This window comes from Esox lucius, chromosome 2 (assembly GCF_011004845.1).
Source record: "Esox lucius isolate fEsoLuc1 chromosome 2, fEsoLuc1.pri, whole genome shotgun sequence".
Classification (NCBI taxonomy): domain Eukaryota; kingdom Metazoa; phylum Chordata; class Actinopteri; order Esociformes; family Esocidae; genus Esox; species Esox lucius.
Genome location: NC_047570.1, coordinates 8,484,025 through 8,502,932, shown reverse-complemented (window position 1 = coordinate 8,502,932; position 18,908 = coordinate 8,484,025). Strand labels below are relative to the sequence as shown.

At 46.4% G+C, this 18,908-nt stretch overlaps 1 protein-coding gene across 7 annotated transcripts in view; it reads left to right on the top strand.

Moving 5' to 3' along the window:
• Positions 1 to 18,908, top strand: part of LOC105022733 (zinc finger protein 536) — a 139,639-nt gene that overhangs the window by 57,164 nt on the left and 63,567 nt on the right. For 6 of the 7 annotated variants that reach the window (XM_034296996.1, XM_010891407.3, XM_034296995.1 and 3 more), the window contains one exon: positions 12,919 to 15,179. In XM_034296996.1, the coding sequence (XP_034152887.1) occupies positions 12,920 to 15,179 (2,260 nt within the window). In that variant the 5' untranslated portion in view covers position 12,919. Of the gene's footprint in view, positions 1 to 10,205; positions 10,361 to 12,918; positions 15,180 to 18,908 lie in introns of those variants that run through there. The other variant, XM_034297001.1, reaches the window with a different exon arrangement.

Here is an 18,908-nt window from a genome sequence, read left to right as displayed (position 1 = left end):
TGGTAATGGTGTTATTTTGATTTGCTGAGGTACATCTCTGTGAGTGGACTACCAGCCCCGCTTGGGAGAGACTGTGTATTTATAGGTCGGAGCTACAGAGGTGGACCTCATTGTAATTAAAGACGAGGAAAGGTGGTTAATTCCTTCCTGAGCATCATTTCAACCAATCACAATCTTCTGTTAGCTATTTATAAGAGGGTCTCAACTGAAAACACACACACACAATCACACTGTACATACACTTAAGCCTCTTAAGGATCCTTGTCACTGTGCAATGCCACATACACTGCAGTAGCAGAGACAGGTTTAGACATGGTGGAGGGCTTTTTTAATTATAACTGGATTGTGTTGCAGATATGATCGTAGCGGGATGGGCCGGGTCAATGACGGTGTATGGGATTAGTTTCACAGTGTGGCTCTAGCCACAATGAGCATGAGAAAGCACCAAACAAGGAGTGGGGAAGTCATCTACCACAGATTGATGAGGGATCCCGCCATGTAGTGAAGGACTGAGGCATCCGATCCTGAAACTGTCCTGAATTTCACCTAGAATCTGTTCCGGATGTATCATGTCATCCTACATCATAACAGAACGTGTCTGCTCCACTGGGCTGTACATATTACACGTTGAGGCAGTTTCTGTCCCGTCTAATCAAACAGGAAGTCTGGATATGCGCGGCCTCGAACTGTACGCTGCAATTCAATTGTGTCTACTTTGCATCATTTGATACAGCGTATTGATCCTAAAAACACAATTTTTGGCCCGCAATTATGGTTAACTTCATTTGGGTCCCTCTTGTCTTCTCTTACTGTAAACTCTCCGGGCCCGTTCTATTGTGTGCCGTTTTACCCCTCAACAAAAAGGCAGAGGAGAAGCTCTTAAAGTTCCTTCAGTGAGTGAGCGGTGGCAGTTTCTCAGAGTGCCTCCTCGACACGTCAGACACTGGAGACTGGAGAGGTGTTCATTTATTCAGGGCATGCCGTGAGAGGAAGGCGCTCTCTTCCCGTCCCTCTCCAGTGGCCTGCCCGGCCTCTCGGCCCGCGGTGGCCTGAACTTCAACGCCGATTGATGGCCCCGCGTAGACCTGCTGGTCCTCAAAACTCCCATAATGCTCCGGGAGCGCATCTTAACACGCAGGCGTGTGCACACACCCTAATTTAATTCACGTACCCCTGAGCTCTGGGGTCCTCTGCCAAAGGATAGGCGATGGCCTGTTTTGCTGGCGGCCGAGCTACAAAGTCTCCGCGAATGCCTCTCATCGTTGTTACATTTGTCACCCAAACAAATGCAGACGTAAAGCAGGCAGTCACAGAGATCCGTCACAGGGACTTTTGCGGCAGTTTGAAACAGAGAGAGTCATTTCTACCGGCTTTGCCACTGCCGCCTCCGTGCTCCTCGTCATAAAGGACATGGAAGACAGCCTAGTGAAGGCTGCTTTGTTTCAGCACTCATCTGCTCCCTTTAATGAGCCATAACTGTGTGTTTTGTACTAGTTGTGTTTGTTCGTTTGCTGGCGGAGTTTCGGAGAGAGGCCCTGTCTTCCTCGGCTCCTCTAGGAAGTCGTCAGACCGCCCTGAGAGTGACTGGGGCTGTGCGTTTCGGAACACGTCAAGTTTTGACGCTCCGTCGCTCGTAACCGTTTGCCAAATCAAAGCATCGGAGCCGCCGTCAAACTCCCCTCCTCTTTCTCGTCTCGTCTCTCCGCACGCCTGAAGCGCCACAGCTCTCTCCACAGCAGGGGAAAGGCAGGGCTTCGGGTAGGAGTGGGACGGGGGGAGTGTAGCAGACTGTGACACGTACCTGTCAGCAGGTACTCAAAATAATTGGTAAATTACTACCGCGGGATAGGAGAGGCGCTCTTTTGTCTCTGTTTGATGAATATTTGAAGTCGCCAGGCAGTCGTAGAACAACGCCGCGCGTTTGGCTCAGAGAGTTTGGCTATCACACGGATGGGGAGCAGTTAACGCACTGAGAACCGAATAGATCCTACTGCTTTATGTTTTGTTGCCTGAGACTGTAGCCAGGGACTATAGAGAGATACTGTAGATAGATACTGTAGACAGACAATGTGGACAGAGACTGTAGACAGAGACTGTAGATAGAGACTGTAGACAGACACTGTAGATAGATACTGTAGACAGATACCGTAGACAGACAATGTAGACAGACACTGTAGACAGACACTGTAGACAGACACTGTAGATAGATACTGTAGACAGAGACTGTAGACAGAGACTGTAGACAGACACTGTAGACAGATACTGTAGACAGACAATGTAGACATACACTGTAGACAGACACTGTAGACAGACACTGTAGACAGACACTGTAGATAGATACTGTAGACAGAGACTGTAGACAGAGACTGTAGACAGACACTGTAGACAGACACTGTAGATAGATACTGTAGATAGATACTGTAGACAGAGACTGTAGACAGAGACTGTAGACAGATACTGTAGACAGAGTGATCTGTGAGCACAATGGGTTGACTATCCTGTAATCTAAACAAGTCTGAACTAACACGCAGCACAGATAGACAGATACTGAAGACAGAGACAGTAGACAGAGACAGAGACCGTAGACGGGTACTGTAAACTGACACTGTAGACAGGTCCTGTAGACAGATACTATAGACTTTAGACAGATACAGTAGACAGAGAGAGTAGACAAAGACAGTAAACAGTAAAGTTAAGGTAGACAGATACAGTAGACAGAGACTGTAGAGAGATGCAGTAGACAGAGACTGTAGAGAGATGCAGTAGACAGAGACTGTAGACAGATACTATAGACAGAGACAGTGGACAGATACTGTAGTCAGATACTGTAGACAGAGAGTGAACTGTGTGCACAATGGCTTGACTATCCTGTAAACTAAACGAGTCTGAACTAACAAGCAGCACAGATGTATACATTCAGACAGGGGTCTACAAAGTGAGCTGTGCTCTTGGTTCCACACTCCAGCTGACACTGACACGTTCCCCTTCATGCACTTGCAAACTGAACCCGTTCTCGAATGGATGCCACGGAAAGTTCACTTAGGTAATTCCTCCGTGAACCAAATGTGTTTTAACTTTGGGGAAGCTTCATCGCCTGCCAGTTACACTCAGCGCGAGCCATAGGGCTCTGTTTGTGTGCTAATGACACGTATTCATCTTCATCTCGGTCTTTCGCTGGCCTCAAACTCACTTTACACCACAGTCTATCGTACCCCTCAGGGGTCACTCTGTGCATAAAAAAAGGACATATAATGCTTTGACATTTCAGCTCGCTCATATCAGGCACACCCGTAAAACATTTCGCTTTGACCTGTATGAAGAAGGCGAAAAAAAGCGGCGAGAGAATCCATTAGGCCTTTTAAAGGGCTATGTGACGACACGGAAGAAACAGTATCTGAACCGTCCAGAAGTCTGGGTCCTGTCTTGCCTCCGGTCCTGGCCTCACCTCAACAATAGTATCTGAGTGGTGGGTGGAGATGGAAATATCACTGGGGGACAGCCACGTAAATAAATGACAGGTTTTGCTGTAACTGAGTTAAGGGTGCCAATTCCTAGGATTTTTGTAGATGTGCAGTTTTGTCCAGAAATTCTGACTGGACCTTGGTTTGTGTTTTTTATCTCAAGTGATTTTGGTGGCTGGACCTCTCCAGTGTGCCAGAGGTCTAATAAAGAATATGGTCCACGTCTCAGACCCTTAGCCCATCAAGTGAAGCCCTTTCAGGGCAGACTGGTCCAAGGAGGGCCGATCACTTTGCAGTAAGAAATCTCCCTTGGGTCCAAACTCGAACAAACATTTAGTCCGTGTTGGGCAATCTGACCTGCGTGGAAGTAGCCACCGTTCTGTAGTATTTTCATATCCCCCGCACGATCCAACGGTTCTCATTGGATCGGTTTCTTCGGAGAAGGATCAGGTCGTTTTGTTTGCGGACACTTTTGTAGTGCTGCCTACTGGAGGTTGATTAAATAGATGTGGAATGTAATAGGTGACTAAATACTGTTTGGTATGCTCCACACCAGATATTCTGAACAACACACCTCCATTGCATTGTCTCTTGTCTGTGGGGACTTTTTCCTGCTCCCATATTAACAGATGTGTTTTATATTATTGTTATTTACTAGCAACATCTTTGGATAAATGTTCAGGAAATGTCCCCCCGTTTTGATGTATTCCTCTCAGCTGAGGATTTGTGCTGAGACGCTAAAAACCTAGATCTCGCACAGACTGACGGAGGATCTATTATTCATGAAGGCTAATGCATTGTTTCTGTTGCTTTATATCTTTTTACCCCCTTTTCCACTAACTGGGATATTTTCAGGCAAAGGGTGGCAGTTATATCTGTATTGAAATGAGAAGTTTGAAAGACAAACCACTATCTCCTTATGTGTGTAAACTGATTTAAATCACACTTTGAGCTTACAGAACGGAGCTTTAAATGTTAAATGGGGGTGGAAGTCTGCCTGAACTAATTTGTAGGGCTTTGCACCATGTTGACATTTAAATGTGATAAGAATAGAAAACTGCATGCCGACCTATTTTGAAGATGCTTTCGGAATACATTCACATCCTCGCTGGTCTATAATTAATAAAAATAGACAGGCTTTCTTGCTCCAGATTTGATTATAATACAACCTTATAAACACTACAGGGACTGAAAAAAACAAAAAAAAAACATCAATAAAAAATGATGATGGGCAGGAATTAAGAGGAAAGTGGATTGCACACACCTGGTTTTGCAGGAGATTGCGTTGGCTGGCTCCTGTGCTATCACATTACTGTGATTCAGCCCCTGTGTTTGAGAGAATCGAGGAGAGGGACCCGCAAAAATCAGCATGCAAATAACGGCACATTGTTAACTTAATCAGATGCAGGAGAGAAAATATGGAGAGGAGGGGAGGGTGGGATGGAGAGCAGGAGGGAGGGAGGTACGGAGGAGGTGGAGCAGATAAAAGAGTCTGGGCCCCGAGATGGCGGAGGGCCTCTTCACCGAGAGGGAACGATGTTGGCAGGGTAGTCCTACTGGACCCTGTACAGGGCAGGGGGGAGGCGGCGGGTGATGGTGGGGGTGGGCACCGGTTTCCGGGGGCAACAAGACCGCGGAGCCCTTTCAAGAGCCATGGACAGGCAGTTACCGGAGAACACAGCTGGAAGACATGGCTGAATTGATACCCTGTGATAAGGGAAAGCTTGGGGGGGAGGGGTGGGGACGGGGCAGGGCTGGGCCGGTGAGCTTCTAGTGGTTCTGCTGATGATTGTATGCACTAGGCTGACTGTCATCCTCACTTACAGGTAAAAATATACCCTGGCCTCTTTATGAAACATTCAACAAATTCCTTTACCCAAAAAACCACGGATACCCATTTAAATGGTTGCTGACGTCGGATTTGTCAGTCGGAGGATTCCGTTTCGGGTGTGTTTTAAAAGAACGGCGCGCACTTGGATTTCATAGTTGCTTTTTCGTTGCCAACATCAGGATAGAACAGCGAGGTTACGACCCATGATTAATTGCTCCAGCGGAGATGCCTCTTGAAGAGAATATTTACAATCAGCAGCCATGGTAACATAAACAACATATTAGCGCCACGGTGGTGCTGGTTTGTGACGATGAGGGTTCATGAAAAAACAGAAAGTGGAGAATGTGAGGGACATCGTCTGTGGCCAGACACCCTACACAGGCACAATCAAAAAAGCGGCCTTGTCTTGCTTTTTCAAAACGAGCCCTTCTCCTTGAGAGGGAAACGTTGCATGCACTTCACACAGAGGTCATCTTTCATTAAACATCCGTGCCTTCCGTGGGTGAACACACCCACCCGGGCAGAAACGCCCACGTGTAAACACACCACACGCGCTTGCTCTCTCTCTGAACAGAATTGTAGCCACAAGTTGTGTGAGAGGACGAATCAGTGATCATGTTCAAGGTCAGAGAGGGTGGTGAAAGGAGCGTGGAGAGAGAGGGAATCCAGGTATTGAGCCAAGCAGGCCCTTTAACACCCGCATCTCTCATTTACCTCAGTGGAAGGTAACTTGAAACAGGCGGTGCGAGCGTGCGCCGTCCTCTGCCTGACGTGTGACTGTTTTAAGGTGTCCTCTGAATTTGCTTTGCGGTAAAAAAAAAAAAAAAAGATGATCTTCTGCAACCCCACCAGAAAGACAGCTGCTGTTTTGGGTACGGGGCGTTTCACAGAGCAGAACAGGATGATGCGACGTTTTTGTAGTGGAGTTCAGAGAGACGCCTGTTTTTAAGTGCTCCTTTGAGGTTTCAGCAACTTCGCCTTACTCCTCTAATCAGAGTCTTGTCTCAGTGAAGCGTTGGCATGTAGGCAAACACTTCTGGCTGGCCCGCAAAATGGTTACAATCACTCCTGTCTTCCCCTCTCTCCTTCTGCCTCTCCCTCCCTCCCTCCCTCCCTTCCGCCCTCCCTCCCTCCCTCTCCTGTTTCTCTGATCCAAAGAGAAGTTGCCCCACTCCTACAGATAATGTGAGATAAATAAACATGTTGCCTGACGTCCCAAAGGCCTCCCCCACCCTCCTTTCCTAGAGCACACCCTCCTAACACACTTCCTCTGCTACAATTAGTCCATAATAAATACACTTTACTCTTAATGCAGATAATGTGCCCAGCTCTCTCAATCGCCCTCTCTCTTCCTCTTCTTCGTAAGTGCCACATTAGGGCCGTTATATCCGACTTTGGGTCACACGAGAGGGAGAGAGAATTATGATTTATTCTCCGAGCCGCTCACAGCTGCAAACAATAGTGGTGAAAAGAAAATAAAGATATTGTAACGCATGCGAAGAATCGAGAGCATTTCCAGTCAAGTCACTTCCTGATGGCTTTGATAAGATTAGTTGCTTTCTTAAACAGGATGTGTGCTGCTTTTAAAAAACAGCTCCATGGACATACCAAGTACAGTTGCATAACAGCGTGCCTTGACAGCATGCCTCAGAGAATTGAAAGCTCCTTCACGTGAAGTCTCTCCAGATTAGCTCCAGAGACTTTATCAAAGTGATGGAGTAAAGGAGATTGAACATTGTCGTATTAAAATGACGTTCAGTGTTTCAATATTTAAAAAGCCCATTTGCCTCGACAGAACTGCTTTTTCATTCAAAAGCATATGGCTCCTCTACCTGTTTATAGTCTTCTCTTATCTTTCTCGCCGAGGAAAAGGGAGAGATAGAGTTTCAGAAGACATTGAAGAATCATTCAATTAACGGCGGCATGATGTAAAATAATGACTCAACTTGCTTTCCATAATGAGTGTCTCTAATTAACCATACATTTGTTTTGTGAAAACTCCAAACTCCAGTTGTGAGGGTAAGCATGTTGAAGTTGCACCTAACCTCCCTCCAATTCTCCTCTTCCTTTACATATCAGGCATTACTTGGCTTGGATGCACAGTTGACTTTCCGATGTATGCACACAGGCGCTGGTGAATAGTCAGGGGTGTAGAGGATCTTTTTTAATTAGCTACTCTGCAATTAAAGGTTTCACAAACGAAATTGAACCTTGTCTCCGTCGCCTACCAGTTGGATTTCCGCACCTGTCACAACAACAGCCCCTGTTCCGCCATTATGCTAAACTTCCTAAGAACAGAACCAGCATGTAGAGGAGAAAACAGCAATTATTTCTGATATTCACTTATTTCAGGTGATAATGACATTTAGAGGTAAAAAGGAAAAGAAATAAGAAAGAAAGAGAAAGCGTGTGTTCTAATTGAACGTGAGAGGAGAGAAGGCCCGAGGCTGGTTGACTTAGTCGACCGGCAGTATGGCTTTATTTTGCCAACACTGAAGCCATTCTAATGTCTCTGAGATTGTGGTGATGGCTGAGTCTCTAAAAGCTGCCAGCGTACCCTTCTCCATTCCCACTGTACTCTGAAAACCATTGCTGGTTTGACTGTTACCGTATTAGCCACCCCCCCCCCACCCACTATCTCTCTCTGCCTTTAAGGAACTGTGTCGGGCGGCGAGGCCCTAGTAGCAATGTGTCATTGTATTCATTTTCCAGTACATAGTATTCATAGGCAGGCAGGCAGGACGGGGGAGTGATGTAAGCTGGGACCGACCCTACACGGACAGCCACACTGCGGCCATTGTTCCCTGGCCTTTCTCTGCCGCCGAGTAACCATGCGTGATCACTGATTTGACCGGGTCCGTCGTAGCCTGGCGTAAGGACTGGCTCCTGTTTTCTGAACGGTGGTTTGTGTCATCGGGGGGTGGGGTGAGGGGGGGTTTACAAATAACGGACAACTGTTCAGACGTTGTAGATTGTACTCCGTTACGTAAAAGCGTTCCCTTTTCATCGACGTCTCGTCTTCCCTTCCCCACGCGATACCGTACGCTTCGAAAATGTTAAAGACAATGAATGCCCCCGCTCGTTGTGACGAGTGGAATCTAGTGGCAGGGGTCTTTTGACACGGCTGCGCTCGCTATTGTGAGATGTACACATGAGAAAGAAACACACACACATACACACACACACACACCTGCTGGCCATCAGAATAATACCAGGAATGGTTAGCATAAAGGAAAGCTTTGAGCTTTTGCCCCAGCTCCGGAGGATGATGCGTCTGACCAGGACAGTGAACTGTGGGAATTTGCTCGTACCCCATTGATCTTCCTCCTTGGCATCCCAAAAGCCCGTCAGACACAAGGATAAAAAGAGAGACGTTTTTCTTTCTCTCTTTTCTTTCTGTCTTTTTTTTTTCCACTACGGGGGCCTCATAGTGATCTGCTGGAGATGAGCTGAAAGCTGAACTACCTGTTGACAAGTCCTTCATAACAGACCTGAATGACACATTGTGTGGGACAGAGAGCCGATAGGAAAGTCCCAGTCGGGACCATTCATATTTCTCACTCTTACAGTGTTCAGGGGCCCCGTCTATAGTTGATGTTTTGGTACATTTGTTTTGTTCATACTTTGTTATGAAGGTAAATTATTGCTTGTTTTGCTCCTACTGAGCAGCGTGGTTGTTGTGAGAGGCTCTAGGTTTGAAGTTGGAAGAAACAGACTATGTTTATTTCATTGGTTTCAGTCATTATGCTGGGAAACTTTCTGTGTTCGCCTCATTACAATATGAAATAATCCAGTTCAGTCAATGAGCATGGCGAGTAAGGAAAACAACAGGTTCTATTGGATTAATTAGAATTGTTCTGAAGACCACCTGCTATGGACCGAACCTGCGATAGGCTTAACATGCATGAGGAAAAAAATCATATTAGCTTTAATTTACTGTTGTGCTTAAAATTATCCAATATTTTTTTTGACTGTGCTTCTGTGCACGATATCTGCTTTCCTTCGATATTTTTTAAATGTTGAGTATTTATGTGTAACATATGGTGAACACTCACATTTTCCATCAGTTTCCCCCTCTATATTCATTAATGATTTGGTGAAAATATGATGGAGTTTTGCTATGAGAATAATGATTGATTTATTAAAAGCAATGACCTTCATTATAATGTAATGAGGCATTGTAATTAGTCAATGGATTCTTGTCAATACATGCCAAAATAACAAAGTAAAGCCGTACTAATGGCTTTTCGATTCGTCCTTTCTCCTCATCTTAAATGTCAAAAAACTTTTCTTTGGCCTGCATTTATTTGACCCAGTTGATTCATTTACCATCAATATCACTGCAGGAAATACTTCCTGTCTTTTAAGAAAATATAAATCCTACCAATAACTTGTTCAGGCATGCTTTATTTAAATGCGTTCTGCTTTAGACTGTGCTCATCTATGCGTTATTCAATGGACAGTATACATTTTCTATCGTCAACCTGCGTAAGAGATTTATATTTACTTCAGCTTTAAGTACAGTCTCTAGGATAAGAGCACACATACCCTCATGCATTTCTGATGCTTGATGCATAGATATTGAAACGCACGGAGCATAAATATAGTCTGATGGAAATGCACTTCCATTGTGTTTAAGACACCAACTGTAATCAGGCTGTGCGTTGCAGAGCGATTTGCAAAGAAAAAAAAGATGCAAAAATCAGGTTGTGTGCCACTTAGTTCAAAACGGAGAATATTAACCACAAACTGAAATGAAGAGCACCTTTCGGAGAGGAGTGCAAAAGGAAGTCCTGGTGGCTTCACTGGCGTCATTTGAGTCTTATCGTTAATGAAAGAGCATTGTCAGAGACACCAGACAAGAGCTAGACAGGTTCCAGTTTAGAGCAGGATCTGACACTGCTGATGTGTGTCTGCGAGTGTGTGTGTGTGTGTGTGTGTCTGCGTGTGTGATTGTGCGCGTGGTTCTCTGTGAGTGTCGACTTGTCGGACAACGTAGATGTCAAGGTCAAGCGTATGGTTTCACAGGTGACGTCCGTGGGAGCTACTCGTGTTCTCTGCAGTGACGGTAAGAAGTTGCAACTTTTGGCCCTGTGATCTTTAAAGCTCAGCCGTGTAACATTAACCACTCGGAAGACATCGGTTAAAGAAAAAGAAGAAAATCCATTTGATTTGTAAAAGAAATGAGACTGTCATGATCTCATTGTGTTCTAAGAGTACTTCCACCTTTGTGGGCTGTCACAGAGGGAACTCTGATATTGAATAATTGTCAAAAGCTATGAATGTGTGTGTGTGCGCATGTGCGTGCGTGCGCATGTGTTCTTATGTGTGTTTATGTGTGTCTGTGCTTGCATGTGTTGATAGGGTGGGGGTGTCACATAAGAAATGTCCTTTTTAATCAGGAAAAAAATATAAAATGAATTGGGTGCAAGGGAAGCATATTAATGCAGTTCATTTGCATACGCTCGTCAGCAAGGATACGTTATAAAAACAAACTGGATTCGTCAGTTCATTTCACATGAAGCCATTGTCTATCTGCCTTTGTTATATGTTAAAGATAAAGCCAGAAATCAAATTGAAGAAAAGGGCAAGCTGCTATCTCTATAAATGAGCAACAGCTCATCAGTCTTGTTTAAATCACAGATTTATATGGCAAAAGGCAATGTGCATGCAAGGCACTTTCAAAAAGGGTCTCATCTGATATTGGCAGAGTTTGCAAGGGATTGTGGTCGGCACATTTAAGAGTCACTTAATTTAGTCTAACAAAGGACACTCCTTTCTAAGAGATCAGGACGAGACAGTTATAGAGAAACTGGTTTTCCTCTACCTTTGCATTCTCCCTGCACTGTCTTTAAAAAATATATTCACAATTACATTTTCTCCATGCTATTTTCAATTGGGTTTGTGGCGTTTGTGTTTGCGTGACATAAACCTGACACAGTCAAGCCTGACCGCATCAGTGTAAGTAGGCTCTACATACATACAAAGCCTTGCAATTACATACATACTAAGGCCATTATTACTGCTCAAAGATTCATTTGATTGCCTTCTGCTTTAAACCTGATCAATGGCTGCCGTCAAATTCTGTGGAAGTCATAGTATTCAGAAGCTGCCCACATACCACATTTCACAGATAAGAGTCGAGAACTACTGACCGTGTTAGACAAATGGATGCCTTAAAAACAGACAGGCCCTAATAAAGTCTGCCAGGGTACGACGGCAGTGTGCCTCACTCCCACATCCTCTGTGTCATTTGTATGTTACCGTTTGATTAGAAGTTATGGCCAATAACTTATGCTATTCATTTATGCTGTTGTGTCTAGCCTTGTCAGTTAGGGAGAGTCGACATTAGCATGAGTTAGAGTGAGAGAGAGAGAGAGAGAAAGAGAGAAAGAAAGAAATAGATTGTGAGAGAGGAGCGATGGAGAGAGAGAGAGGAAGATCTTAAAGGCACGGATCAAGTTGTCCTTGAGTGTGTGTATGTGTGCATGCACTGTGTGTCTGTCTGGGTGTGTATGTGTACAAGTGAGTTTTTGTCAGTGTGTTTTCAGGTTTGGGGTTGTCTGTAACGCCACAGGAGTCTGGACGTTAGCTGGTCTCACTCCCCTAAAAGTGAACTGACCTAATGCTAGTACTTAGTTGCCTATCCCTGAAAGGGTTTTTTATGATTATAATCATGGGTTATAGCATGCTGCCACTGTTACTAGGCAGCATACTAATCAGCTTAATGAGATATTATGCAATACTTTGTTGACCGATGCAGAACTCACTTTTTATTGTTTCTGAAGCTTGACCCTGCCTGTTGCGAGGGAAGAGCCAGCCATTATCCTTCTTAAGATATGGGTATAGTGTCACAAACGGCTGCCGAGCAGGGAGACAAAAACAGACTCTGCTTTTGTGTTCCTTTCAGTTTGGTGGTGTGTGCTCTGGGCGTCTGTAACCGCTCTTAATGGCTGCGAGGCCTTGGAATCATTGGGAACCCGTTCAATAATGCCAACTGTTGTTTTCCCCTCCTTGCGAGCCATGAGAGGAGGCAAAAAAATAAGGCAAGAGCAAAGTGATTCACATCAAATGTAATGTGGCTCTTTAATGGAGAATTACACCAAGACATGTGTCGCAGTAGGGAGATAAGAGCGTGTGTTTACTGAAGTAACCCCTTGGTTTTAAGTGCTATTGTTAATATCATAATTGTAGCATTGCGGCAGCTTCATGACAATGGCATTGCTCCGTTTCATTAAGGCGTGTAATTGGAGGAATTCTGATAGGATAGGCCCAAGTAGCTTAATTATGTGGCGCCCGTCGTGCTTACTGTGTAATTATTGCATCCAAAATGATGTTTCAGTTTGAAAACTTTCAGGAGGGACAGTCTTTTAGCCACAAGTGTACTGGAAATGGAAATATCCGTCTCACATTGTCACCCCCTGTCTAGATCAGGGGTGGTTCTGTTCCAGTAAATAATTGTAGTGGAATACCTTTCGTTTCCAATGCATGGTTGTTCCGCATCTCTTAAAACGTATGTACTAACTCTGAGCTGCTCTGGATTAGAGCATCTGCTAAATGACTACAGTGTAAAATGTAATAGCTTTTTAGTTTAATTGACCATTGTGATATCCTTCTCTCTTACAGGATGGAGGACTCGAGTTTGTGCCTTGGTGTGTCTTCAGCAGTCTCGGACTCTGACAGAGACCGTCTGAGCAACGCAGTACTAAATGGCCGATATCCCATCAGTCAGAAGCTCCACCAGCTGACAGCCCAGCTGGGTCACGCCTTCCCCGACCTACAGAGCCGACAGCAGATCCCTGAGGAGAAAGCTGCCACACCATTGGATGAGAAGACCCACGCTGCCCTGGCCAGTCAACCGATCAGCAGTCAGATGGCGCTGCTCGCCAACCAGATCAACCGGGACATTGATGCAGGTGCCCTGGCCAACTTAAACGGACGCGTGGACCTCCAGCAATTCCTCAACGGGCAGAACCTGGGCATCATGTCTCAGATGAACGACATCGAGGACGATGCCCGGAAGAACAGGAAGTATCCGTGCCCGTTGTGCGGCAAGCGTTTCCGCTTCAACAGCATACTCTCGCTGCACATGCGCACTCACACGGGTGAGAAGCCCTTCAAGTGCCCCTACTGCGACCATCGAGCGGCACAGAAGGGCAACCTCAAAATCCACCTGCGCACCCACAAGCTGGGTAACCTCGGCAAGGGGCGCGGCCGCGTCCGCGAGGAGAACCGTCTTCTGCACGAGCTGGAGGAGAGGGCTATCCTGAGGGACAAGCAGATTAGGAGCAGTGGTAGCCTCCTCCAGCCGGCCCAACCCATGCTCCACCAGCACCTGGGCCCGCAGACTCAGCAGCAGCAACAGCAGCCCGGCTCTGCCTGTGGCCTCCTCACCCCCACCAGCCTGGGCACTCCGGACTCCCTCTCCCAGCCGTCGTCTTCCCCGAAGCCGGCCGTCGCCCAGGACGACCAGGCCCTGAACCCGCCCGCCGGCTTCCGCTGCACCTTCTGCAAGGGCAAGTTCAAGAAACGCGAGGAGCTGGACCGTCACATCCGCATCCTGCACAAGCCCTACAAGTGCACCTTGTGTGAGTTTGCCGCCTCGCAGGAGGAAGACCTGATCAGCCACGTGGAGAAAGCCCACATCACGGCAGAGTCGGCCGCGGGTCAGGGGGCGGCCGGGGGTGCGGAGAAGACTGCCAGCGAGTTCCGGTGCGAGGTGTGCGGCCAGGTCTTCAGCCAAGCCTGGTTCCTCAAGGGTCACATGCGCAAGCACAAGGACTCGTTTGAACACATCTGCCAGATCTGCGGTCGTCGCTTCAAGGAGCCCTGGTTCCTCAAGAACCACATGAAAGTCCATCTTAACAAGCTGGCCATCAAGAGCAAGCCCCCAGTAGAGGACATCAATGCGGTCAATAACATGAACAGCGTTGCCCAGGAGGCCCACGCTAACCTCTACTCGCGCTACATCTCTTGCCTGCAGGGCGGCTTCTTATCCCCGGACAAGCAGGGTCTGAGCGAGCAACATCAGATGCTTGCAAAAGCCGGAATCGCCATGAAGGAGAAGGAGATGCTTGGGAAGCTCCTGGGCCCCATGGCAGGGATGGGTCATGGACTTGGTGAGGGGGAGAAGCGCTCTCTTCTGGGCTGCCTCAACCTGGTACCGCCACTCAAGTCCAGCTGCATGGAACGTCTCCAGGCTGCCGCCAAGGTGGCTGAGATGGACCCGCTGAACAGCTACCAAGCCTGGCAGATTATGGCACGGGGCATGGCCATGGACCGCGCCTTCATGCCCAAGGAGCAGCACCACGAGCAGCAGCAGCACGAGGAGATGGTCAACGCTGCCGGTGTGGCCTTCGCAAAAGAGAAGAACGACTACCACACGATGGGCACCAACGACGGCGCCAAGCAGAGGCAGCACAGCGAGGCTCTGCACGGCTCCAAGGCTGGCAGCGGAGCCATGATGCCCCTGAAAGACGACGGGGTGGGTTTCGACGGCCACCGGGACTTCATGCCCCATCACGGTGGCCACGGCCTGGGGCTCGGCCTCGACTACAACCACCTGAGTAGCCTGAAGGAGAAGCCCACGGAGTGTCCCGACTGTGGCCGGGTCTTCAGGACCTACCACCAGATGGTGGTCCACTCCAGGGTGCACAACAAGGAGCGGAGGCCCATGGATGAAGCCATCCAGCAGCAGCAGCAACAGCACAACACCGCGGGCCTGGATGAGCGGCGTGGCTCGGCCAGCGACCCGGAGTCCCAGTCTATCAGCAGGTCCACCACCCCTGGGTCCTCCAATGTGACAGAGGAAAGCGGAGCTGGGGGAGCCCACTCCCAGACGGGCAGTGTCCAAGACGACAGCCCACACCCGTCTTCCCCATCCTCTGGTAAGACTAAGTCATTCGTAAATCCGGAGTAATGGTCCATCACTTAGTAATAGTCTCTCCCTTAGTAATGGTCTCTCCCATTGTCTCGCCAAACATTGTGTCTGAAGACGATAGGTCCTTAAGAAAACCTATATTTTGTTGATGGCTGGGAAAAGGTCTCTGACAGACGCCATTTGCTTTGACATCCCTTTTACTTAACACTGGACCTTAATGAGTCCTCTTGGACTCACCATGAGAAGGTGTGTGTGTGTGTGTGTGCCTCTGTTTGTGTGTGTTTGTGTGCACGCGCGTGTCGGGGGGTCTGATCAAAACTGCCCGTTCAAAAGCAGAAAAAAGCAAATCCGAGCTGCGCATTCCATGCATAACTCGGATACTTAACGCCTCTGTTCAAATACCCATCAAACAACTCCCAGAGCCTGCTTATAGAGAATGCTTTCTGCACGCTGTTTTCACTGGAAGCCTATCTAAACACACACGCGCGCACATGAACGCATGCAGACACACTAACACACAATCACACAAAACGAAAATATGAAGATGCTCAACTCCCATGACAGGGCTGTGACTTGTGTCGTCTGCCTTGGCACTTTACAACACAAACAGAGTTGTGTAGACAGTGGTGCATTCAGACTGGTTTGTGTCTCTGTGGAACCGACTGTGAGCATGGGCCTGACATATTAGGAGTGATTAAAACATCTCCTTAAACATGGGAGGGAAAGAGATCCTGCCATAGCCAAATAAGCAAAGATAAAGTGTACGTTTAGTGGGATTAAGAGAGGCTGTTCGTAATGATTAGAGAAGTTTTAAAGGTAACTTTCTCATTCCTCCGGGTAGATCACCACAGCTAAGCAGTGCGCCTGTTAATTAGGTCATGACTATGTGATAATCAGTTGGTTTAAGCTAAACAAGACACTAATTAAAGATATACATATAAAGCAGGTCAAAAAAAATTGAACTTCATTTGCAGAGTGAAATGTGCTTTTAAGTCATTTGAAAAAAAAGTGGCTTATGCTTAAGGCTCTAAGTAACTTAATTCCAACAGTACAGAAGAAATTGTTTATTTATTCATAGAAGCGTTGAGTCCTTATCATTCTCATGTAGTGTGATGGGTTTCAACATGGAACGGGCTATGTTTATTTTAATCTTAGAAATAATAACAGACAACCCCCCCACCCCAATTAGGAATTAATGAAAATGAGGGTGAGATAAAAACGCATTTTCTTTATAGAGACTATTAAACATAACACATTTCAACAGGGTAGGGCTGGGGTATGTTGCGGAAGTAATTATCTTCTGAATTTTAATGCAGGAAGTTTGATTTCTTTTTTTTTCTGGTTCTCAAGTACTTTGAATCAGAGAAATGTAGCTCATGGCATGCGTGTATCTTTGGAAGTATTTACATATGGTGTGCTTGTGAAGAACTTCCCCATCATCATCATCATCATCCTGGAAAAAAAAATCTTAAAAATACTTTTCTTCCAAATCTCACCAGCTCAAATCAAATGTATAATAACACACGCGGGTTGTTCATATACACCTGTTTTTGATTCAATTATGCACACAGACTGTCTTTCTGTGTTGCTTCCTTCAAGTCTCTCCCAGTAGGCATGCCTCCCCTATCTGTGTTGTCCGGCCATGTCTCCTCCTCTACCCCCCCCCGCCCCACCCCCCTCCCCGTGCTGTGATGGAGTGCGATCTCCGGCTCAAATCCCTGTGTTTGTCCCTAGTACAGGGGGGTGAGGGCACTGTGCCAGCTCCCCCCCTGCTGGCTCTAACGGGCCTTAAAGTTGACCTTGAGTCCCCCTCCAGGTGGGGCTGGCATTGTTGCAGGTACAGAGCCTTCGCCCCGTTCCCTCCCTGCCTTTCCATTACAGACACCGTTCACAGGCTTTCTGTTGTGTGATTCAGGATGCTGTGCTTACACCACAGAGACACCACAACAGGGTCACAGGTGAAGGGAGCACTAAAGAGTACATTTTTAAACTACGCTTTTATTCTTCTAGTTTTATGATTGCGGTATGTATGCTTTGTTGGCAGCACAAAGTCCCAAAACTGTGTCTTCCTTGAAACCATTGAACATGAATCACATTCGGAGCTTTGGGGCACCTAATTTAGAAACTGAGATGTGTGAGAAAATGTGTCTGCAGCTAATGTGGAAAAAGGTGTCAATTGTGTGTGTGTGTGTGTGTCAGTGTTTGTTTCTGCCTATGTGTGTATATGTGTTGCATAAATGTGTCAGTATTTTTAAGTGAACAGGATGTGGTTGGTTGTACCTCTTAATATTTCTCTGAGAAAAAAAAAGATACTTTTATTGTGAGGCTTTGAGTGTGTGTGTGTTTGTGTGCATGTTGGTGCGTATGTCGGTGTATTTGTGTTTTGAAAACATCGACAACCATTACCACACCGCCTACCTCGCAACCACCTTCCCACTGCAATTTTGAGTTAAACTTGAATTACAGTAATCAACAATAACATCTCAACTGTGAAAGAAGGTCGAGACTATCTCTTTTTTCTTTGACACTGGGTACACTTGTTTAAAGACATTCTGGGGGAAAAGAGATCTGAGTCTGAAATGTCCTTTAGAGACCTTCCTTCTCACGTCCACAGTAATAAAAACACAAACACATTTAGTAAAAAACTTGTAAAAGTTTTGTCTATTTTATTTTATTTTTTGTCTTTTTTTTTTACTGTACCTTTTCTTTGTTTTATTGACATATTTGTTTGTCTGAGGAAGCAATCTATTACATCAGATTCAGACATCTCTGGTCTTAACTGGGCTTGCTAACGAAGAGGATTCTTACTTGATAGTGTGTCTGTCTGAATTCATTACGGAGAGCCTCAGAGTGACAGGCCTTGCAGAGGGCACATCTTAAACAGGGGCTTACCCTGAATTCCGGAACAGAACCCATTGAAACCTGATGTAATAGTATGTAAAGCAGAGATGCCAGCGTGGTGTAAGATGGGGGGGTATCTCATGTTCACATCCATTGTAGATTCTAGAGTTAGAGAAATAAAAAAGTAAAGAAGAAAGAGAGATGGAGAGATTAGGAAGGACTAAAGACTAGTTGAAATTTGTTTCTGGGTCTGTTAAAGACTTCAGGATTCCATTGGATGTCAATGTGTATGGAAAAGAGAGCGATGGATGTTGAGAGATAAAGAAACAGATTGAGAGGGGGGAGAGGGGGAGAGGGGGAGAGAGAGAGAGGGAGAAGGAAACGGATTGGGAGGGAGGAGAGGGGGAGAGAGAGAGGGAGAAAGAAACGGATTGAGAGGGAGGAGAGGGGGAGAGAGAGAGGGAGAAAGAAACGGATTGAGAGGGAGGAGAGGGAGAGAGAGAGAGGGAGAAAGAAACTGATTGAGAGGGAGGAGAGGGAGAGAGAGAGAGGGAGAAAGAAACGGAGAGAGAAAGATAGAGAGAGGGTAAGACAGTGAAGCATGTAGGAAGAAAGAGCTGGAACATTGGGAAGGATGGCAACCAGCAAAGGACTTTCTGCTGAGAAACTTCCATAATGGATGATAATGCCTCTATTCAGAACCTGGTGTCATCAGACTGTTGAGGGAAAGATTCTCCCCAAGGCCCTGAGTGAGAGCAGGATCTCCCCATCCTCCACTGGCACCCTTTCGCTCCCGGCTAGAAACCTACTGCTTTCTTTTTTTTGTTTTACGGGGGAGAATCCCCCATGTCTAAATATTTTTAAGAGAAACAGCGTTGTAACATGGCGAGGATTA